The sequence below is a fragment of the Triturus cristatus genome, chromosome 5_2 (assembly GCF_964204655.1).
Source record: "Triturus cristatus chromosome 5_2, aTriCri1.1, whole genome shotgun sequence".
In the NCBI taxonomy this organism is placed as follows: domain Eukaryota; kingdom Metazoa; phylum Chordata; class Amphibia; order Caudata; family Salamandridae; genus Triturus; species Triturus cristatus.
Window position 1 is genome coordinate 567,949,509 of NC_140588.1, and position 24,447 is coordinate 567,973,955.

Here is a 24,447-nt window from a genome sequence, read left to right on the forward strand (position 1 = left end):
TAGGAGGTGCCATAAAGCTAAAAAGATTTTTTTTTAATTTTAACTTCATAACTAGTCTGGAAACGAGCATTTTTCAAAGCCAATAAGTCTGTTTTTTATGTGCTTATTCATGTAAACACAGACATTCACTAATGCAGTTTATCAAATTAAAGTCAACCATATTGGTTTGCCCATGCTGGAGAAAAAAGTAACTAAAAGGGATTTTTTTAATATGGAATGCACTGGAGACCAATAATTGAATAGAACACAAATTGTGATGATTGAGTATACTTTTCAAATACAAAATAATCCCTTGTGCGTGCCAATGGCAGTTCATTGAAGGTGAAATTAGTATCGCTGGCATAGCTCGCGGGCACGGGGCGGGGGAGAGGGTCATTTGGAGGGAGGGGGATGCACAATATAAAAAGAAATTTAAAATATAATAAACTTACCTTGCCACCGGGTCCCGCATCTCTGCTCCTGCTATCCTCGTCGAAATCGAGGAGCAAGAAGCACAGCTGGGCCCCACTGACCAATCACAATGCTGCAATGCAGCGTTGTGATTGGTCTGAGCGTCCTAGTTCGATGCTTAGCCAGGGAATGGAGGCTTGGGCATGTTCTCCACGCAGGCTGTAATGCAGCCTGCATGGAGAACATGGAAAGTGCGCATGACTGTTTTGGGCATCCCGAGAGGGCTGGCCAAACAGTCATGTGCACTTAGTAGTGGGCAAACTACTCCTCCCCTGCCCTGCTTCGAGAGCAGAGCAGCCCCAACCACCCACCCGCCGGCAAAGCAACATGGAAGCATAAAATTATAATAACTAAGTTATCATTTTATGTTTCTGCTTCGCACTGCTTAAAAGCAGTAGGCCGACGCTCCTCCGCCATAGTGGCGCAGCCGCCACCGCCACTGGAAATGATACACCAAACAGCCAATAGCATGAAGTTAGAGGGTTATACTCCTCTAAGTGGAGCCAAAGTCCACTCTAAGTGTACTTTGAAAAAATTGGTAACAATACAGACATCAAGCAGACAACTGGGCTGTCAAACTAAAAAAAAAAACTGTAAATTTATCACTGCCTTCGAACAGAACAAACAAAAACCAATGATCCCCCTGGACATAAACTCTCCTTGCTCTGTGGATCACTCCCACCCACCCGCTACATTCTGGAATGTGGACAGCATATTAAGTCCTGCTCCAATCCCCTTTTTGTGTTGCATGTATACTTGGTCAATTGTCTGGCTGAATCCTTACTAAATTCCATATGTGCTCTTATAGGATGCTCTCTGTAGCAGATAGTTTTCGGTTTGATGCCTTAATACCACCTCCAATGAATACACATATGTCCACCTATATTAGCATTTGAGAAAGTAGGCAATACTTTACTCATAACAAGTGGGATTTATTACAATTGTGCTCAGCGTCTGGCTGTGGTTGCAGGCAAACTCTCAGTTTCAGTAACTCCTAAACCACACTTATTCTGAAACTGGTGTCGTTTTCTACTTTTTATCTCCCTGGCAATTGGCCAGTGGATGACGGTGTTGTTGTCCACAATGTGTTGCGTGTTACTAGTTACACATTCATTCACTCGCTCAGAAGAGGCTAATGGGACTGACTGAGGACACAGGTTGCAAAAGAGAACGATTGGATTACCAGATAGTGGCTGGTGACAAATAATATATAAGAGTTAAGGGTTAGGGTCATAAGAGGGGTATTCCACCTGAGTCAAGCCAGGGAAAGGGCCACCCTCCCCAATTACATGGTCTTTGCTCCGCTTGCTTCAAAAGCCTGTTTGAACAGATAAATTATCACGACTTTTCTACACAGCAAGTAATCTGGCTTTGATTGCAAGGAAAGATGGATATTGTTCAGGGCCCTTAGTGGGGCTGCCCCTGTGGTTTTGCAGTTTGAACGGTGTTTGACCGGTTGTGGAACTTGCCTCATTGGGCTTCCTAGTGTGTGATTAAAGGGGAGGCAGTTGTCCGCTTTGGTAGCTGCTTCGACTCTTACTCCAGAAAGCATCATATGTGGTGCTGAAGATTTTCAGATGTATCTTGTGTTCCAAAGGACACACATTTTAGGGTGATGTTCATATAGTCTTATTTTTCTGTCTACTCATACTCTGGTTAGTTGGTTTGGCATTCATTGTACATTTTCATTCGTTTTTGGGGAGGTCTGTGTGCTTTTTGTTGCTGTGGGCCACACTTTACCATGGGATATGGATCTGTTAATAAAAAAAACATTTTACTAGCATGAAAACGATTATTTTACTAAAAAAAGGAATGTGGACAGGCAACAGGAGTGAGGTGGGGAGTGGGTAGGGGGACGCCATGGCGAGTGTTCATGGAAGAGGGGAAAGCAGCACACGAGGGACAGAGCAACACGAGGGAGAAAGCAATATAGAGCAGAAGGAAAATACACTAAAGAGTGCCAGAAGCACACGGGAGAGAGAACAGGAGAAACACACAAAGGAGAGAGCAGTAAAACAGAGACATTGTCGTACCATGCTTAACCATAAAGGAGAAATATTTCTCTAATGCTGAGCGGTGTAGGATACACCTCAGCCAGTCAAAAGTATGGTAAAGAGGCTATGCTCCAGGTGAGGGAGCAAAGACCAGTGGAGGGAGGCAAGCCATTGAATGAGAAGTAGGCACATGAGAGTGACATAAAGTCAACCCCTGGTAAGCAACAGGTGGGCTGTAAGCCCACGGTACGTTTTTGGGAACCCCAGAATAGGTCTTTAGCTTGCCCTGTCTGGTAGGTGAGACCATAAATGTAGTGTTGTAAGGTGTGCTTTATAAAAAAGTTAAAGCCTTCTTCAGCTACACCTCTATAATATAGACTTGCAAAATGGCCCACCACCATAGCAGAATCTCTTAACTATTGCTGGAGAAGAAGGCCGCCTAGTACTATGCTGACAAATATCAAGTGTGCCTTTCACCACATCTGGTTTTTGTTGTTCTTTTTTACTTCTTTCAGAGTGCGCTGTCAAGCAAGACTGGCATAGCAATCGGCTTCAGTTGATCATCTAAGCAGTGGAAAACCTGTGGACAATTCATGCCAAGAAACGGGAGGACCCAGCAGACCACCATGAAGTAAAACAATTCAGCAGCTCTGGATGTGCGTAGTAAAGAACATTTCAGACCTAAAGCGGACTCTCTACTGTGCCCAGCTTAGGATATCCCCAGCAGTCTATGAAATCTACCTCACGCCGCGTGTTTGCAGCATGGCTACGGTGCTTCAACAGAATGAACTTGTCTTTGAATTTGCCAGCAACGGCATGGATGAAATACACCAGGTACTGGGGTAACAAGTATTTTAAGTGGGCATTGTACAGTAGTTGGGTTTGTAAAACAGTCTGTGTGCATCGTACAGTAGTTGGGCTTGTAAAACAGTCTGTGTGCATCGTACAGTTGTTGGGTTTGTAAAACAGTCTGTGTGCATCGTACAGTAGTTGGGTTTGTGAAACAGTCTGTGTGCATCGTACAGTAGTTGGGTTTGTTAAACAGTCTGTGTGCATCGTACAGTAGTTGGGTTTGTTAAACAGTCTGTGTGCATCGTACAGTAGTTGGGTTTGTTAAACAGTCTGTGTGCATCGTACAGTAGTTGGGTTTGTTAAACAGTCTGTGTGCATCGTACAGTAGTTGGGTTTGTGAAACAGTCTGTGTGCATCGTACAGTAGTTGGGTTTGTTAAACAGTCTGTGTGCATCGTACAGTAGTTGGGTTCGTGAAACAGTCCCTCTCATTTCAGATGCAGTCCTGCAGAGACTCTCACAAACCAGGTAGTGCAAATCAGTCCCCTTAATGTCACACTTAGGATGGCTTGGACATGGCAGTGCAGCAAGGCACTGTGAGAACCATAGGCTGTATGCCCTTAACAAGGTTTTAAAATAGAATGCAAGAAGGACAAGTGTACACGTATATGTTTGCTATGTATGACTCCAATAGAGAGCCTCTATTGTTTATTTCAGTTTCTGAAAGTCATAACCCAGTGCTATGACATCGCAACGTTGATAACTAAACTGGTTACCCACCGTTGCGATATCATAAGGGCCTTCCAGGCCTGGTGGCAGGGCTCTGAGAGCCTGTCAGCTCAGCTCTGCTGGTCTGTGTTGACTGAAAGCAGAACGCATTGCTGCAGGAGGGCGGAGGAAGGTAGTGGGTTTGGTTACGGGCAGCCGGTGAGATATTTATTTTTCACATTTGCGTCAGGGAGGAGAGGGCATGCTATGTATAGCTCTCCCATTATGTATATCTCTCCCATTATCCTCTGCCCCTGCACAGTAGCTAAGGGACTGAAGATCTTGGGGGCCATACATAGCATAAATCTATGGATGGGTAAAAAGTGAATTACGGAGATGTTTTTCACCTCGGGGTTCTGATTGACATCATAGACAACTCGAGCTTTGCTCTCGTTGTCTATTTGATGTCACTCAGAACCCCTCGGTGAAAGGCATCCCCGTAATTAACTATTACCCACCTATACTTTTATATGTTTACTACATATTTGCCCCAGCTGTGGGATTTAGAATTCTGGATACTATGCAAAGCTGTAAAGTACACATTTTGCAGTGTGTATAAGTGTGTAAGAGTCGATTCCTGGGTGCTGCATCTCTGCATAAGGTTAATCATGGAACTATGGGGGTGCATTGTTACTGGCAAGCATCATTTTCTTTCCTTTATTTTTATGCATTATCTTCTTCCATTTTGGAAGTGCCGAGAATGACGCTTAAAAGCCTTTATAGGTGTATACAAATCTGCTTAATTCCTGAGGCAGTTTTAATATTATATAAATGAACGTCCTTGGTCCAGTCACTTTACAAAGTAAAATGTCGGAAATGAAAAGTCAGTACATACATGTTCCTATATCTACACATTGAGCAACCACCATTATCTCTAATGCCTTCTCTTCTGCTAGCCCTTTTGGCTACTGGCCTCCCACATCTCTCAAATAAGGGACCTATCCGCACCCCATCTGGAGCCCCTAGTCCTAAATGACTAATATCACTTTCTTGTTAGCACCCACCGGACCTCCTCCAAGCTTCCCCGGCTGGATACCAGAGACACCCCAAGACCTAACCCTTGTTATCTATCGCAGTAGTCCTAAATTCCCTAGCACTTTGACATTATTCAAACTTTGATTTATTCTGGCAGTCTCCCAGGCAAACACACTCATTTGTTGATTTCTGGCAAGCCAGTTCTGTGTGATACAACCTGCTCTAGCACTTCGGTAAATGTATTCATCCACATTTCTGTCTTTAAGAACAGCACATGGATCTAATCTTATCAGAAGTAATCTGAGTTGCTAAATGTTATATCGTTGTACTTTACCAATCAAATACCCGAGGCCACTGAAAGTAGATGAGTCTTGGAAGCAACATTTTCTGAGATGACGTTAGTATCCCTAGTTGATGGACTGGATAAGAGCGTTTGTTTGTAGCTGTAAACACAAGCCTTACATATTTGAATGTAATTCACAGAGTTAGGAAGAATGGTTCCTTCTTTGTTGTGAAAATATTTTGTTTCAGTATTGATGGAAATGCACATTTATTTATGGCACAGACTTTGTTCTCAAAGTCACAGTTATTTCTAGAGACACTCAAAGTTTAGATGACTCTAAGACACTTTCTGTGATGTCTTCAGAGTTAAAGTGCTTCCTACGGAGATGTGTAAGAGACAAGTAATGTACTATACCCTTCTGCAGGGATGTTTCATAATGAAAAGTTGTGCCTCCAGAGATCCTACAGTTTGAACATATAGCATCTATGCATGTTTATGTCGATGAGGATCAGGACAGCGCATATCTCACTACAGAGCAACAGAGCGCTGGACAAATGGGGCAACAGATAAGAAGTGTACAGAAGAGGGGGGTGCAGGCAGGGCAGGGGAATGACCAGCTGTGAAAGGTCACATGCACAACGGGTTCTTGAGGAGGTGGTCTTCATCTTCTTCCTCAGGAGAAAGAATGAGGGCTCTTGTCTGATCCTGGCGGGAAGACCATTCCAGATCCAAGGAGCGTAGCAAGAGGAGTATCGGCGTCTTGTCATCTCCTTCTTGTACCTTACGGTCTGGAGCCTCAGGAGGTCACTGTTGAAAGTCTTCTGTAGACCAGATATGGCGAAAGCTTGACTTTAATGCTTTAGGAATGATGAGGTGATGCGGCTTGATGGAGTAAACCAACAACTACAACGTTGTAAAGCATAACTGGGATGCACAGAATAAGAGATGCGCATTGTATTACAAGATGGGTACATATGGTATTCCATATGTTCTACAAGCTCCAAGTTAGAAGAAATACTATTATATGCTGTCCCTGTGCCTTCACATTAGACAAAGTGATTAAATACTGGCTTATGAAAAACATTTTGAATATGATCTGAATATAGATAGTTTTATTACTTTGAAACATATTTTATTTAACATTAGGATATTTTTACATCGGTGGGCATACAAATATACAAATATTTGGGTACTAAATTTGACACAATGCACAGATTAATTTGCCTTTGGTTTAATCACAATTTGCCTTTTCTTTGCTGCATTATTTAGTCAACCATGCCGCATTATATGGTACTCCAATGCTGCGTAATTCCAGTGGCACTGCTTTACACCTTCCTTCGTACAGAAATCAGTGGCTTCTTCCCCCTTCTCACATGCTCTCAGACAGTACTGTATCCTTAGCTGAATTAATAGCCACGGAATGTGCTTCCTTTTTTTTTTACCTGTAGAGACCTTTGTCTCTAAATATCCTTCAGCACATATGTAAGAACCCCAACTGCCCTAAGCTGCTGAAAAAGCAAATGAAAGGCACAGTTGGTCTCAACATTTCAAACGGCGCACCCTCATCAAGTCTCAACTGCTGATTCCTAGATCGGACCCTTGTGTTGTTGTTTTTTCTGAACTAATTATTGTCAAATTACTTAGAGTCGTGACCTGTCACCACCTAATTCCTCAGCGCTCTTCTCCACCTGCCCACTGTGTCTGACCTAACTGTCTGAGTTTATTCAGCCCACTGATATAACAGGGTGGGGTTTTGAAGCCCAAGGGGCTTCAAAAATTACAACAAATATTACCTCTTTATCTCTTTTATGGACCACTTGGTCACTCCCTACCTGCCTCCTATTCCTCTTTACGTTGGTTCCGCTTCTCTTACCAAGATGCCCTGTAGTCACATAGATAAGTGGGCAGGATGTCTTCAAGCAAGGATTACCAAGGTGCCCTGTACTCGCATAGATAAGTATGCAGTCTGTCTTCCATCAAGGATATGTGTGCAGTCTGTCTTCCATCAAGGATATGTGTGCAGTCTGTCTTCCATCAAGAATATGTGGCACTCTGCCTTCTATCAGTCTCTCCTCCCATGAGGGGGTGGATCTGTGACTGATGACATCTGAAGCGAGATCTTTGGCGGTTCTTCTTTCTAATCTTCTACTTATCTTATCTCCCGCCAGGATTTCTCTCTGCACATACTCACGCCTTGCCATGTAACGTGATCTGCCTCACTCACTTCACTTTTCTGGGTTTCTGGCCCTAGTCTATTTGTTGAGGTTTTTTTTCCTGAATTACCTCATTTACATAACGCACTGCTCAGTTCTATAGTCATTTCTGTGTATTCCCCTCTGCAACCCCTTCATGCAGTAGAAGGTGTACCTCCTTGAACTCTTCCCTGTTGCATGGGGGAAATCAAGGGGAGGGGCACACAGCTCCAAATAATGGACTGAAAGACACGTACGTATACTCATGAGGTGACCGGAAGTCCCGCTGTCCGGGTTCCGGTCATTTTTATTCCACTACTAGATGACCGCCCTAATGGAGACACACCCACTAAACATAACATTCCACCTATATTTCAAATGAAAGAAACAAAAAAAAAAATAGAGAGAAAAGAAAAAAAAAGAGAGAAAGAAAAAGAAAGAAAATGGAAAACAACCACCTAGAACACTGGTTGAGACTTAAGATCAACACAAAGTCCTTCAGGCGGGAGGAGACTGCATGGCATGGTTGGAGGTGATACCTCCCAGCCCCGCGCCGACCATCGACCTCCAGGGCGACTTCTTCACTGGTCCAACGTGGGCGCGCACAATCATCAAGGACTTCCTGGGTAAGAGGTTCTGGGGCCGGACAGGTAACCGTTACAGAAGGGTCCAAACCTAATGTCCCTGGCAAAAAGACCTCATCATCAGGGTTTTCCAGAGAAACAGACACCATCGGAATCCACCTTCCCATCCGGAAAGGGTGTTTCTATCCCTGGTCTCGGATCTCTGTACTCCTTAAAACATGATACATTCCTTGTGATGGTCTCACCTGACCTTGGGCCGTAATCATTGTTCCTTTCACAGCCTGTATTACTCAGGGGTCTAACTCAAAAGGGAGCGTGAATTTACCCCATGGACAGCGGTTCTTCACCATCACTGCATCGCCAACAACAAAGGATTTTGTCTTTGCTCCACGGACCCTGGACATGTGGTCATTCTTGGCATGCCGTTGCCTCAGTTTCACCACAACACAGTCTTGTAGGCTTGATGACTGTTCCACTTGAGGTATGATATCACTCACCGCTCGGTTAATACAGAGAGTGAGCTGGCTGGCTTGGGTTGTTGAGTGGGGTGTGAGTCTATACTCCCTCAGAAATGTGTACATTATTGGGAAAAGAATCTAGAATAGAATTACATAAGATTTCATATTTAACTAAATCAGTGGGGGATGAGTTATATTTATTACGTAGATCATCAAATGATAAGTATTATTGTGGTAAATATCCTTTAATTAAAAAATACCCGCTTTGATCAAGGAATTCCAATATTTTACTGATCAATTTAATTTTAATTTAGGATTATGCCATAATGACATATCAATAGAATAGGAAATAGTTGATTGGAAAAGAGCATCTAAATCATGGAAGATTAATTTTGTAGATTTCAAAATAGTAGAATTCTTAAGCAATATTGACTTGTTAGACATCGTTAGTAAAGTTGGTAATGGAAATGGTTTTATCAGATTCTTTTCTATAAGAAGCCAGGTAGGGAGATTATTTAGATGGGAATGATTAAACCAAAGAGAACTCTGTTTTAATATAAACGCTTTATGATAATTTAAAAAAATATGGTAAACCAAGCCCTCCATTACATTTAGCCATTTCTAATTTTTTGAAGCCTATACGGGCAGTTTTAATATTCCAAAGAAATTGAGAAAAATGTTGATCAATACTCTTATAAAACTGCATAGGAAATTGACTAGGAATCATAGCTAGGGAATAAAAGATTTTGGGGGCAATTACCATTTTTATTGAATCAATTTTTCCCCACCATGGCAAATGGGGCGATAATTTGATACAGTGGTTGAGTCTTAGTTAGGTTTTGGAAGAACTATAATCAAAGCTTTTTTTTTATCTTTTTTTATATGTAAATAGTTAGCTCAAAGCCTTCAAGATCTATTAGCATCAAAGCAAAATTTAGCTTTAGTATTAGAAAGTTGTATACCAGCTCTTTTGCTTAATATGGAATTAAACTCCTAACTCGCTTTTGCAATTTTATTTTAATTTGAAGATCATTAGTTGTTATGAAAAAGGCTTTCAAATTTCGCAATTTGTTTATCTAAATCTTTCATTTTAGATTTGAAAGATTTGTTTTCATGAGCAATAATAGTTAGATGTCCCTCTGATATATGCCTTAAAGGCATCCCATCTAGTTACCAAGGACGTCGAGCCTTCTGGGTTAAAATCAAAATAACCCTGTAGTGCTGATAACATTTTTGCTTTATTATCATCACTAAGAACAGTATGAGAATTCATACGCCATCTGGATTGAGCTTGAGAGTCTAACCCAAATTGTAAGGTCATAGAAATAAGAGCGTGGTCAGAATTATCAATATTATAGATATGAGGATTAATAACTGAGTGAATTAATTGACGAGAAACCAAAAAATACTCTAATCTTGAATGAGAGTTATGAGGGTTTGAGGAAAAAGTAAACATTTTCTCAGTAGGGTGATACAGCCGCCAAATATCAACTAACTTAGTTGATTTAGAAAAAGACTTTAGTGTAAAAAAAAAGCTCTGGGCGGATGGTGTTTAGTTTGGAAAACAGCATACAGCGCTCTCCATCAACCTCCACAGAGTGAGGGATGTCCAAGACATTGACTTGCGGGATCCGCTGTCCCCTACGAGCAATAGAGCGACACACCTTTGCCAAATGATTGAGTTTATTGCATGCAGAGCACTTTTTTCCTTGAGCAGGGCACGGGCCTTGATGGGGAAAAGGCCCACCACATCCATAGCATGTCCTGTTGGATGTAGGTGTCTTGCCACGCACCATCTTCCTAGCAGAAGTATCAGACGCCATAGCATTGACTGGCTCCACCTTCACCTGGCGCTGTAACAACGCTTCCATGCGCGCCGCCTGCACCTTAGACAACTCATTTGATCTTCCCATAGTCAGCATGTCTGCCATGGCCATCTCTGGGACTTGGAGTATGTGCTCCCATAATTTAGCAGAGGCACACCCCTGGATAAATTGCCCATTCGGCAAGGTGCACGTACTTGCTAGCTCTTTTAGCCGAGCTTAGACATCATCTAGAGATATATCCGGGAGTTGTCTCGCCTGTCGCAGGAGGAATCGCTCGTAGTCTGGGTTAGTGAGATGTCCAAAATGTGCGGTCAAGGCTGCTTTCAGGGTTGCGTAGGTATGCGGCGGTCCAGCTTCCACTACTGATTTCCCAAGCTTGTGGAGCGCAGCATCACCCAGGTGCAGAAGCATGGGACATTGGCTTTCAGCTGGCAAACCCACCACTGCAAAGTAGGTCTCAAGGCGCTCTAATCAGTCCCTCCAGTTAGCCGCCTGCGCTGAAGGTTGCCCATCAAGTAGTAACGGTTTGACAGGTGGCACACTAGACATGATGGCAAATGACAGATGGTAAATGACAGATGGTGAAGTACAGATGTCCTACACACACACACACACAATAAAGTCTCAAGTTCATGAGATGTCAAATTGCCTCAAGTGCCCACTCAAAACACAGATCGCCTTCCACTGTATGCAGGAAATCTCATGCAGCACCGGATCATTGTAACAGTATGTCAATTAGTGTCCCAAAACACAAACGTCATACCTCCTTACTGTGGTTCTCCAGGTGTCTGTCGTTTTGTTTTAGAACAAAAACCTCAATGTCCTTCTGACATCCGCATCCGTCGTGCACCAAACCCCAGAGTAAAAATACATTCACTACGGCGGCCTCCAGACATTCCGAGGTCGCAAACAAATAACCTCCAGGCCCCCATGAGGCGTGGCACAGCCGCCCAACGCAGGGCGGGCGGGGCCAATCTCCGCAGGCGATGTTCACCAGGCAGGAACACAGCACACTGACAAAGGCGGATAGCGAAACATGACAAACACCGCCTCACTTGCCGCCGATGCTGCACACCACACACTGACCAGGGACACCACCGCGAAATGAAGGCAGGTAATGGTGGCGGCAGGCACCAAGGCAAATCCCACCTTCGTCGCCAATTTGTTGCGTGTGGGGGAAATCAAGGGGGGGCCTCACAGCTACAAATAATGGACTGAAAGACACGTATATTCATGAGGTGACCGGAAGTCCCGATGTCCGGGTTCCGGTCATTTTTATTCCACTACTGGGTGACCGCACTAACGTAAACACACCCACCAAACATAACATTCCCAAATCTCCGTCTCATGGCTTCTTTGCAGTCTTTCTCATTCGTTGCACCCTTCTGTGTTTGAACGTGCACCATTTCACACCAGGTCTGTGAATAGAAACCAGGGGTCTTCATGCACAAACAGACACCTGTTTTTCTGGTCCCCTTAGGAGATCCCCGACTGCAGTGTTCATTGTGTTACGTTCACTTCATCTGTCCGGACAAGTGGAGACGCCCAGGCCCTGTTACTCCCATTGTGTGGGTGGCCGCATTCCATCACTCACCTTGAAATCCCTCCCTGGGGGCAAGGCTGCTGCCTGTACTGCTTCTCACTTCTTTTTCCATGGCCGAGCCCTGGCACTCCTTTGTGCTGCTCGATAGCAGCTCTGGTACCCTGTAGAGCCCCACTTCAGCCTCTGTCAGACGTGTGTTTGTCCTCTCTTTCCTGCTGCACGTTTTGGGGCATCCTGTGCCCAAACATTTTCTTTTCAGTCTGTAACTCGTCATCCACAAGTACACTCTTTCGTGCTCATTTTTTTTCTGGTGACTCAGGTGCCCACCTGGTAATCTGGTGCTTTGCTTCTGCACTGGGCCCCTCCCTCATCATCGCAGTGAGGCACTTAAGAACCAAGCCACTGCTCTTCCCCTTTATTTTCCTGTTTTTTTCAGTACCTACCTCATCCCCGTTCCTAGTTCCAGCCCCTCCCTCTCCAGGATGAGGAATTACGGCAGGTCAAGATGGCTGCCAGAGCCCCTGTGGAAGCTGACCTGTGCGGCAGATGCTGTTTCTGTGCTGGCAGAAGCCCTGTATGTTTGCCACTGTTCACCAAATGCCCCAAGTCACCCCTTCCCCTCACCGTTATGAGGACCTTCAGACCACCCTCCTTAGCCCACCCTTCTGAATGACGGGAAAGAAAGTGTGACTTTCACTTCCGTGGCTTGTGCCCAGAGCTGTTGGTAACATCCATCGGCCAGCCAGAAAGGCCTCGACACATTCTCTTGCATCCACCCAGCATAATTTCACTGCCCTAGAGGGAGAGTTCCCTTACTGTCCTTTTCCTTCCCCCGCATTTACAGTTCTCAGTTACATTGAGCCTACAAAATCTTTTAGTCACTGGACAAGGCGTACACGCCCTCCGATACCTTCACTTCAGTACCGTTCAGTGAATGTATGTTCGCCCTTACAAGCAGGAACACTTTCCAGCTAAGGCCTAGCAGATGGATTAGTAGCCCCGAGGCTACAGGGAATTGCCCAACAAAACAAAAATCACCTGACATGTGAGTCACAGTTTTATTTAACTGCAAACCTTGCAGTGTGTTCCGTGGTTTTGGTTTCGAAATAATTCATGGGCGGGTTTGCGATTGCACAATAACTGTAAGTCCCAGTAAGCAGTTGGAGGAAGACAGACGACACCCAGCCGTGTCTCACCATACGTACTATTTTTATCATCAAAAAAATTGACATTGTTTCAAAGTAAACTGCTTGAAATCCGTCCCAACGTCCACATAAATACACAAAACCAAAGACACACAAACTGCTCTAAAGGTGAAGACACAAACGAGCCAGCAGACTTGAACACAGACGCACGTACACAGAGAACCGCAGACCAACACATTTCTTTGTGTGGCTTTGTTGAGTGTGTGAAACTGGTCCTACCTGCTTTCAGAGTGCGATGGGCACCTAGTACAGGGATGGGAAACAGAAGAGGCGGAAATGAACCAACTGCTATGTACCACAACCAGTTTAGCGTGCTGTGCATCAGCTGAGGAAGAATGCTGGCTAGATAATGCTGGTTATAAAAAAGAACAATTATTGCACATTAGTTGGAATGCCGAGTGCAGGATAGCCAATCCTACCAATCAAAATACAGCCTTTAACCTCCGGTAATGGCTCTCCGCCACAGCTCTCAAAATATACAATGGCCTTTTTAGAGTGGCAGAAGCAGGGGCGATGACGGAGCTAGCACATGCATGTACTAATAGCATTAGTACTCTAAGGAGCAGTCAATAACTCTTGTTATGGCCCTTACACTTAAGATGGATGAGGGCCAGTAACTAGAGTTGTTGACTGGCTTCCTGGTTATCAATGCTACAATGTCACACACAGTAAGGTATATGCATAAGTTGCCTTATTAAAAATGGGAGATAAATTAATTAGACAAGTTGGTGTATCAGGGCTCGAGAAGGGCTGTTGTAGGTAGATATTGGCATTTTGTGCTAAGAGCCGTGAAGAGGGATGATAACTGCCATTTTACCGCCCAATAGGGTATTTAAGGTTAATCAGAAGCTTTCATCTGAGGCAAGATGAGAGGGAGGATCATCACTGAGTATTCTGGATTTGCATGGAATGGGACTGATTAGAAGGTGTCTTGAGAAAAGGAGCCTCGATTGGTGGCGCCTCCAACAAACCATGGGCAATTCAGCTTTCAACGTTTGTGTGTTGGGAGGTTGGATATACCATTGCCATTGACTGTTCGGTGACAGATCCTGCAGTATGAAAGCAGGAACTGGCCTTTGACAGGTCCTGCAGTATGAAAGCAGGAGCTGGCCGTTGACCGGTCCTGCAGTATGAAAGCAGGAGCTGGCCTTTGACAGGTCATGCAGTATGAAAGCAGGAACTGGCCTTTGACAGATTCTGCAGTATGAAAGCAGGAACTGGCTTTTGACCGGTCCTGCAGTATGAAAGCAGGAACTGGCTGTTGACCGGTCCTGCAGTATGAAAGCAGGAACTGGCCGTTGACCGGTCATGCAGTATGAAAGCAGGAACTGGCCGTTGACCGGTCCTGCAGTATGAAAGCAGGAACTGGCCTTTGACAGGTCCTGCAGTATGAAAGCAGGAACTGGCCGTTGACAGGTCCTGCAGTATGAAAGCAGGAGCTGGCCTTTGACAGGTCATGCAGTATGAAAGCAGGAACTGGCCTTTGACAGATTCTGCAGTATGAAAGCAGGAACTGGCCTTTGACCGGTCCTGCAGTATGAAAGCAGGAACTGGCTGTTGACCGGTCCTGCAGTATGAAAGCAGGAACTGACCGTTGACCGGTCATGCAGTATGAAAGCAGGAACTGGCCGTTGACCGGTCCTGCAGTATGAAAGCAGGAACTGGCCTTTGACAGGTCATGCAGTATGAAAGCAGGAACTGACCTTTGACAGGTCCTGCAGTATGAAAGCAGGAACTGGCCTTTGACAGATTCTGCAGTATGAAAGCAGGAACTGGCCTTTGACAGATTCTGCAGTATGAAAGCAGGAACTGGCCTTTGACCGGTCATGCAGTATGAAAGCAGGAACTGGCCTTTGACAGGTCATGCAGTATGAAAGCAGGAACTGGCCTTTGACAGGTCCTGCAGTATGAAAGCAGGAACTGGCCGTTGACCGGTCATGCAGTATGAAAGCAGGAACTGGCCTTTGACAGGTCATGCAGTATGAAAGCAGGAACTGGCCTTTGACAGGTCCTGCAGTATGAAAGCAGGAACTGGCCTTTGACAGATTCTGCAGTATGAAAGCAGGAACTGGCCTTTGACCGGTCCTGCAGTATGAAAGCAGGAACTGCCTTTGACAGGTCATGCAGTATGAGAGCAGGAACTGGCCTTTGACAAGTCCTGCAGTATGAAAGCAGGAACTGGCCTTTGACAGGTCCTGCAGTATGAAAGCAGGAACTGGCCTTTGACCGGTCCTGCAGTATGAAAGCAGGAACTGGCCTCTGACAGGTCCTGCAGTATGAAAGCAGGAACTGGCCTTTGACAGACCCTGCAGCACTAATGTGGGATGGGGGAGATATTTCCAAAGTCAAACAACGACAAAGCATTACTGGGACCATTTTAATGTTGGTTGAAAGAACATAAAAATTACCAGGTTGAGGTCAGTGGGGAGCTATTTGGTAGAACTTGTCAGTGCGTTCCAAAATCTGAGGGCCACACCCCGATAATTCTCAAGTGTCTGTGGCTTGTTGACGCTCCACATTTACAGGAGTAGTGCCTTCTTGATGGAAGTGATCTGCATCTTGTGAGATTGAGCGTTTATCCACCAAATGCTTAAGAGAGATGGGGTATACAGCTTTGTAGATCAGCCAGGTCATCTTGAACAGACATTTGGCTTGTGAAGAGAGCAAGGCTAGGAACACCTGATCAGAACATCCAGTGACTGAGACCCGAGGATTGTACAGCTCTTATCAAGGCAAATCTTTTTTCTGTAGACCTGTCAACAGAGCATGTCCGCGGTCCAGCCAGATTTAAATGTAGTGTGAGAAGCTGGCCTGGTATATGCTGTCCACTAGTTATAGTGGGCACCTTGTATCAGTCCAAACAACCCTTATTGATGATAGGTTTAAAGACAACCTTTATTGAAAGCTATCCTAGTGGTAACTATGGAGAGCAGCCTTCAGGCTAAGTCTTGAAGGAATGTAAAGCAGCTTGGTTTACCAGATTATAACCTCTTGAATTACTAAATGAAAGGAGTACCACACAAGGTATATATAAAATATATGTATTTATTTCTAAACACTCACTACTAATCCAAATATTCTTTATTCGATGAAGATTCATCATAAAAGAGCAATTAATAACACAATACAGTATAAAATTTCCAAACAAGAGATTAATAAAACACAATTAGCATTAGACCACTTAAGGGTAAGCACAGTCGCATATCAACATGATGAAAATCCTAACCAATACTCTTAACTAATAAGTGGTTCAGAATGGGTTTTACAACACCTCATGCGGGATCGCCAAGCGTTGCCCAAAAATTTTGCGACTCCACAGACCATGGCAATCGAAGAGGTATCGGTGGTAAGTATCCGCAAAGCCGATACGTGGCATCTAACGCCCAAATTCTTACATAATGGCTTTAGCCAGATCCTCCTAGCAACCCTATAAGCTGGGCAAGCAAAAAAGAAATGTGCCACTGACTCTGTAGGGGCTGCGCAGCCTGGACATGAGCTCATTTTGCCGACATTCTTTTTCCACCCCGAGGTATAATCATTTACTGGGAGGATCCCAAGCCTAACCTTCAAGTAAAGAGATCTATCTAATGGCTGCTCGATGTAATCCAAAAAAGGTTCAAAGCTCCTTGACCACTTGAAGGACAAGAAGCGCTCAGTAAGTGAGCCCACAGAACTACTAGAAAGTGTCTCCTGCTGTACTAGATTCCAGTAGAGCTTTTTAATCACCATATTGGGCGGAGGTGATTGGTTTGCCCATGAGTCGCTCAAACCCAGGAGCACCACCAACCGCTTCAAGTTGCTCAGCGACTTAATCCTATTATTGGTATTTAGCTGGATTAATTCATCTAGGGCAGCCGCGTAATCCAGGAGCTCCCTTGTCCTGCACAGACGAACCCAGAAAAGTAACGGGCGTAAGCGCACTAGATCCTTAAGGGGGCGCCTGCCCATGTCAGCCCTTAAAGGAATTAGGGGAGTGGAGACTGGGAGGGCTACTGCGTCTCTCAAGAACTTGTTTTCAGCTCTGTCCAGCTCTGCAGTATTTTCAAACCCCCATAATTCTGAGCCATATAGAGCGGACGGGAGAACTTGGCCTTCGTAAATAGTTAGGAGCGGTGAGAGGGGCTTGCTTTTAGATTTGCGATATTCACTCATAACCGCCCCAGAAGTTCTTTTATAATTTAACATCATTTTAGCCAAGTGATCCTTCCAGCTCATGCGACTATTGACCCTGATGCCCAAATAGTCATAAGAGTCTACCTGCTCCAAGGGCTCTCCATTTAGTAAAAGGTTATTTCTAAATCTGGGTGAAGGTGCTAGAGCCATGAGCTTAGTTTTTAGAGTGTTGATAGTGAGACCTCTATCAGAGCAAAAGGCACTAAATCGGTTCAAGAGCTTTTGTAAGCCAGACGGCGACTTAGAAATTAAAATAGTGTCGTCGGCGAAGAGGAGAGTGGGGATTTTGACACCTGCCAGGGATGGGGCGTCAGCTGATTCTTCTCTTAAGTAATCCACCACTCCATTCACAAAAAGAGAGAACAGCGTAGGAGCCATGACACATCCCTGGCGTACACCCCTCTTCACGGGGATCTTTTCAGTTAATTCCCCTTGGGTACCCCACCTAATCCTGGCATAATTCCCCTCATGGAGATGCACAATTAAACTCAAGAGGGGACCAGGAAACCCCATATTCTCCAGAACCTCCCACAACCTCTCGCGTGGTACCAGGTCAAAGGCCATCCTAAGATCAATGAAAGCCAGGTATAAACTACCTTTATTGATAGTAACCGACTTCCAATAGATCGCGGAAAAGCGAAAGACCTGGTCCATCGTGCCCACCTTTTGCCGGAACCCTGCTTGGAGATGTGACAACACATGCATTTCTTCCATCCAGGTGCCGACCCTAGATATGATTACCCTGCCAACCACCTTCTGTAACACATCAATCAAACTGATTGGTCTATAGTTGGCAGGGTCGTCTCTGGCACCCTTCTTAAAGACAGTAATTACCTCCGCTCCCTTCCACGAAACTGGGACAGGGTAACCATGGGAGATGAGGTTCATTATTTTTGCAATGAGTTTAGCCCATAACTCTGGAGCCTCCATAAGGAGGTCACCAGGTATCCCATCTGGGCCAGCTGCTTTCTTAGGTGTAAGATGACTAATAGCTAGCAGCACCTCCGATGGCAAAAAGGGTTCCCTGACCGGGAGCGTGGGGTGGACACTGGAGGCATAAGGAGTAGGGGCAAGGGAAGTTTCTGACCCACCATAAATTGAAGAAAAATGGGAATGCCATTGCTGACCTGTTATATGGCTATCTAAAGGGCGAGAGCTATTCAGCCTGGCTTTGTTAATCAGATCCCAAAACAGCGAGGAATTCTTTCCTTTAGAAGCTGTCTTGAGGTCTTGCCAGCGTTGTTCTTCCCATACACGTTTTGCTTGCTGCAAGGCCCTAGCGTATTCTTTCCTGGCTATACTAACCCGGAGTTGTTTCTTTTGACGCAAGGCAATTCTAATCTCATTTCTTGTAGCTTTACAATGCGCCGTGTACCAGGGATTGTTCGATATAGCTTTGTTGTTAACCCTGCCACCACTCTTGACCTTATTATTCCCTTTTAAGAGGAAAAATTCCCCAACTTTCTCCGTTAAACTATTGTATGCCTGGACAAAAAGCGTGCCCTGTTCAGGCGCTAGGTCCGGATCAAACACCCCCATTTCTGTGCTAATGTCTTCAACAAACGTCCTGATTTTTATCAAATTGTGGGCCTGCGACTGAACCTTCTCCCACTTAAGTCTTCGATTACCCTGGAAAGGTATCACCTCCTTAGTAGACCTCGGGTGCGATATCCTCTCTGTTATTCCGCCTCCCCCATCTTATCGACATGCATAAGGGATTGTGGTCACTGTCCTGTGAAGGAGTCACCACCATATCTACTAGATCGCACCATAATTCCACGTCTAATAAGATGTAATCAATTCTTGACGGGCTGCTTAACCTATTAAAGGTCATTGCCCCATCAGGGTCAGAAGGGGTCCTACCATTGAGAGCCCTGAGGTTATGTTCTACGGTAAGGGAGTTAATCTGTATAACCCTAGGTGACCATTTCTTGATTGTGGGCAAAGACAGGGACGGGATTCCCCATCTAGAGTCCACTTCCTCTATACCCAAGGGATCGTCACCTTCTAGTGGTTCAAAGGTACAATTAAAATCCCCTCCCACTATAATTTTAGAGGAGGGGGGGCAAGTAACCAATGCCTGGTCTAAAATAGATATGGTATTTGAATTTATGTCCCCTGTGGTACCTCTTGCATAGACATTAAATAGGTCAATCCTACTAATTCCCCCCTCAAGGGAGATATGTTGGATGTCGCAACATCCGGAGTCGTGAGTAGTTATTTTAAGGTTCAGGGCGATCTTGATCCATACATGCAGACCCCCAGCTGGTCTACCCCTGCCCTTACTCAGGGCTGGTATGAAAAAAGTGGTGTATCCCGATTTATATAATGGAGAAACGCTCCATGTTTCCTGAAATATGCATACATCGAATTGATCGATGAAGACATTCCATTCAGGCAAGACCAACTTTCTTTGCAGACCCGCCACGTTCCAAGAAACTAGATGTAAAGCTTCATTATCTTTCAATTGCAAAACTGAGGGGGTAGCTGCAGGCCTGTCCAAGTCCAGCATGGTTTGAATACCTATAGGTTCTGGTAGGACTAGGTGGTCTATCATCGAGGGGATTACAACACTGTTGTCCAAGGGGGTAGAGGGAGGGGTGGATACGTTCCCGCCGCTAGCAAATCCACTTATAGTTGTTGGTCCTGTGATAGCAGGAACAGCTCCGTGGGCTTCCATACTCCTCTCACAAGCGGTGTTCTTGGGGCTAGATAAACCTATTGGTCCCCCACAGCCCCGAAGGGGCTTTAACCTTCAATCGCAGTCAGCCAGGTTAGAGAAAGCTTCAAACCTGTTCGTCAACACTAAAGGATTAGAAGGCTTCACATTAACACCTCCTCTGTTAGAATTCCTATTAAAACTAGGAGGGATATAGTGCCACCTAAAAGGATCAGTAACTTGATGGGTGTGTGAGGGGCCCGAAAAGTAGTTTGGCCTATATGTGCCTGATGGAATGGGCAATAGGGAGGGTTGCTTAGATGGATCAGAAGGGGGAAACACCGATGATCTAGGGTAAAAATAGGTTAGTGCATATACTTAACTACATTTGCACCAAAGATTGCCCGCCTACACTCCACGGGTGTTCCGTGAGCTGGCCCTTTGTGTTTTTTCTCGTGCAAATGTTGCTCGGGGTCAAGGCTACAAGTAACCCAAAGCTCAGCTGCAGGAGTCGTTGAAAAGCTGATGCTTCTGCAAAGTGACGCGGTGTCCAGGGGTTCGGGTTGCACGGTCGCCACGAAGGATACGGGCCTCAGACTTGCTGTGGGCACTGATCGACCTCGAAGTCCACGGAAACCCACATCCTGTGTTGCAAAATTCTTCGGAGTCCGGCGGCAGCTTCGGAGATGCAAACTGGTCAGAGGCGTCTTTGGTGCCTGCCTTGCAGGGGAGTATCTCCTTTACTCCAAGGGAGATTCTTCAGTCATCTAGTTCAATGTAGATCGTCGAAGTTCCAGGATTCAATATCAGAGTTTCGTCCAGGTGTAATCTAAAGTCCTGTAGCCAGGGGTTCCTATCTTATCTTATACCCAAGGAAGGGGTGGGACAAACTCTAGGGGCCCACCTACGGGAGGGTCAGGAAAGAGGGTTGGCTACACCCATTTCCTTTGTCCAATTTCGCGCCATAGCAGGGGCTGGTAGCCCCTGCAACCGGTTTGAGCTGGACTATGCACAGGGACACCAAATGTGCCCCCAGTGCTGACTTCAAAGCACTCTTGGAGTGCACCCACCCAGCCCCAATACACTAAAGCCTGTCTGGGAGGTGGTGACACCTCCCTGTGACAGGAAACCTATTGTCCAGGCCTCCCCTGCCATAGTTTCGTCCAGCAGGAGGAGGGCAGACTCATGTCTGTGGCTGGCAGCATCCATTTTGTGATGCCAGGTTTCTGTTAGCTGGTACCGGGTAGACTGGTGCTGTCATGTCTCTCCCTCTAGAAGGGTGGGATCATACTCCCACACCAGTTACTGGTGAGGGGGTATGATTCCAAGGTGTTTGACACCAAACACGACATGTTTCATTGCAGCCATCCCAAAGTTAGCATTTACCGTTTGGTTATAATGCACTTAAGAGTATATGGTTGGCTGCATCACAAACAACCCCGGAATAAAGGTTCCGAAGGCTGCAGAGGGGCTCTGCTCAAGCATGGGCACCCTCTCACATAAAACCCAGCACCCTGCCTTCAGGATTGGTAAGGCCTTCCATAGGGGTGACTGATAGGTTAATATGTGCAGTGATATGGAGAGATATAGTGGACCTATATCTCAGTAAGGGGTGCATGCACCACCTTACCCAGGCTGCAGTAGTAGTCCTGTGGTGTCATTTTGGAAGGCCTCCCAGGGGTGGCATAATACATGCTGCAGCCCCTGGTAGGCCACTGGGGTACCTATGCCCTGGGTACATAGTATACCATATACTAGGGACTTATAAGGGAACCCCATAATCGAATCTGGAGTGTACCTTAAGTACTGGTAATCAATTTAGAGAGGAAGCAGCTAGGCTGGGGTCCTGGTTAGTAGGGCCCCAGACAGACTAAAGTCGAAAAGCAGTGAAACATCAGCAAAAAGTGGGGGTAACTATAAGAAGCAGATCCTACTCTCCTACATGTAGTACAGATATAGTTTAACGGTCTAATTCTGCTGGGCTGTCTTCGCAAAAGGCAGTGTTGGTTTCACACTCCTTCCACCATATTTGTTGCATATGGACAGGATGACTCAGTAAGATAAACAATGCAGTTGACATCTGCTGTGATCTGCAAGTCATGAACTTGAATTTAATTGACTTCATACGAAAGGGGGGGGCGTGGATTTGGATCTTTCAGTTTTAATCATGTCAGCACTGGTGTGAAAGAACAACCATTCTCCAGTTGCTTAGCTGTCGATAAGAATTTGGGTTTCATGCTGTTGTTGAATATCACATGATCAACAGTGCACATGGCTGTACCTGGACTGGAGTAGGCTTTATTCTGGAACGCACAGGAGGTATAGGAGACTGAACAGTCTCCTGTGTCGAGCATGCCAAAGGTCACATTCATTTCTTGCTCAGTGGATGTGTTCATGCAGCATTCTTGCTGGACTGACAAGCCCCAACTAGAGATGAATTTCATTGGTTGCTGGTTCACACAGTTCTCAATGGTTTTAGGGAGAACCAAGGACAGTAAAGGTTAGGCATACAGCATGGGGCAATAGGTCAACCGATGTGATACTCTTACTGTCTTGCACTGCAAGTTATTGCATTGTTCCTGATCAAATGTCCACAGTGGCCTGAAAAGGAGCGCACTTAACCCCTTCGCCGCGGCAGGAATTCCGCCGCGGCGCTGGGTGCGGGGGGGCGTTTGGGGGCAGGTGCGGTGGCGCTGTGCTCGTGACGGAACCACTCCATCACGAGCCACGGTTGAGCTGTGCTCATGACGGAGTGGTTCCGTCACGTCTCCGCCCACTGCGCTAATCGCCCGCACAGGCGGCGAATTAGCGCCGCGTGGGCGGAGCGGCCGCCAACGGCCGCTGCATGACAGAACCACTCCGTCATGAGCACAGCGCAACCGTGGTTCATGACGGAGTGGTTCCGTCATGAGCGGGGAAGGGGTTAAGTGTCATGGCTTGTGTTCCAGGACTACTGGAAAACTCCTTTATTTTCATATTCTATAAATATTTGACTTTTGTGTTTATTAGTTTTGTTAAAACAAGAGTTTAACGAATTGTACACTTGCCAATGCCAAGCCTTTTGGCTTTGCCAGTGTGTTCTATTTAAGGATATAGTCTTTGGATGGGGGCTGGTAAGGAGTCTGGTGTGGGGAGGGTTAGTAATGTGAAATGTAGTGTGTGCCATCTTGTTGTTGACTGCAGTGAGGCATCTCTGAACGTGCTCAGTGTTTATGGTCTGATATTGTACGTTTTGTCTGCAGTGAATACAATTGGTCCTGTGCATTTCTCCACTGAATGGGAATCACAGCTGAAGGGAGTGGGTTAGAGATGGGTCTTATGTGCAGGAGTCTTTGGGCAGTTGCCTGCTGCCACTGTGCGTGTGCCTTGATGTACTTGCCTATGGCCTGGCAGGTGTAATGTTTACATATTCCCCTCGGAGACAAGAGTAGACTTTCTTGTACATATACGGCTTCTGAGAACCAATGCACTACGATTGTTTATCTTTTACATCTTGTCGGTCCGGCTACCTCCGTTGAGTTGTGATTCATGGTAAGACTTTTGAAGCAAGACGTAGGGTAGTATACTGCACTTAAGATTCTCTACTCTAGGTCCTTGGATTTTCTCTGCAGGAGCCGAGTGTGCCTTTAAATGTTTGGCAGCCATCTCCTTGCTGGAGTTATTTATGTTTCAGACACCCTGTTTTTCTGTTGCTTGAGTTGGTCCGTGGAGCCTTTGTGTTTTAATGTTTATTGTGAAGATTGAATGGAGGGGCTTGACCAGTTGAGTAGCATCACCTACCAGCATTGGAAGCCGAGGGCTTCAGACATGAGTAAATCAAGGGTTACTGTAGTGTAATTGCTAGTCCATGTTCATGGGACTCTGTGAACTTCCTTCACATTGAACAAACATGAGGTATCGCCGTACTATGAATGAGTCTATAGCACTGTTTTAGAAGTCTTCTCAGACCTCCCGAACGTTCCTTCGTAGAAGAGAAAGGCTATGGCGTGGACTCTACAGCGGACGATGATCTTATAGATTTGTCTACTTTGTACCATTTATAAAACCACATTGACTAAATGTGTCACTATGGGGAGTTGAAGCTTAACTTTCTGCACCAAAATGTATTTTCTCAGAAGATGATATTGGTGGAAAGCGTTAGGCTTACAGGCAGAGATGTCCAATGTAGATACAGATGGGCTGGATATTTAGAATTACCCCTATGTAAATAAGTTCAGTTTACAGGATTCTGCTTTAATTTCTGTCTGATTAGTCTAAGCGGCTAGAAGCACTCACATCCCACAGGTACATCTTGTTTTTGATTGCACTAGTGCCATCACGGTCATTCCAAGTGTCGTACTCGCGCTCAAACGCAGCAGATGTTACGCCTAAACCCTAGTCTGCTGATTCCTAATGTATACTCTGTGTATACTGTGCTTAGGGAATACTTTGAGGCCCCTGCAACAATCCAATCACCCGACTAGATGCCAACCTGGTTTCAAGGCAAGAGGCTCTCTACTGTGTTGCAGCGATGGCATTAGTCAGAGACACAATTAAGTTGACAGTA

General features: G+C 45.4%; 1 protein-coding gene across 4 annotated transcripts in view; it reads left to right on the forward strand.

Moving 5' to 3' along the window:
• ELF4 (E74 like ETS transcription factor 4) overlaps window positions 1–24,447 on the forward strand; it is a 289,452-nt gene that overhangs the window by 127,840 nt on the left and 137,165 nt on the right. For all 4 annotated transcript variants that reach the window (XM_085607648.1, XM_085607647.1, XM_085607645.1 and 1 more), the window contains exon 3: window positions 2,960–3,278. In XM_085607648.1, the coding sequence (XP_085463774.1) occupies window positions 3,099–3,278 (180 nt within the window). In that variant the 5' untranslated portion in view covers window positions 2,960–3,098. The remainder of the gene's footprint in view (window positions 1–2,959; window positions 3,279–24,447) is intronic.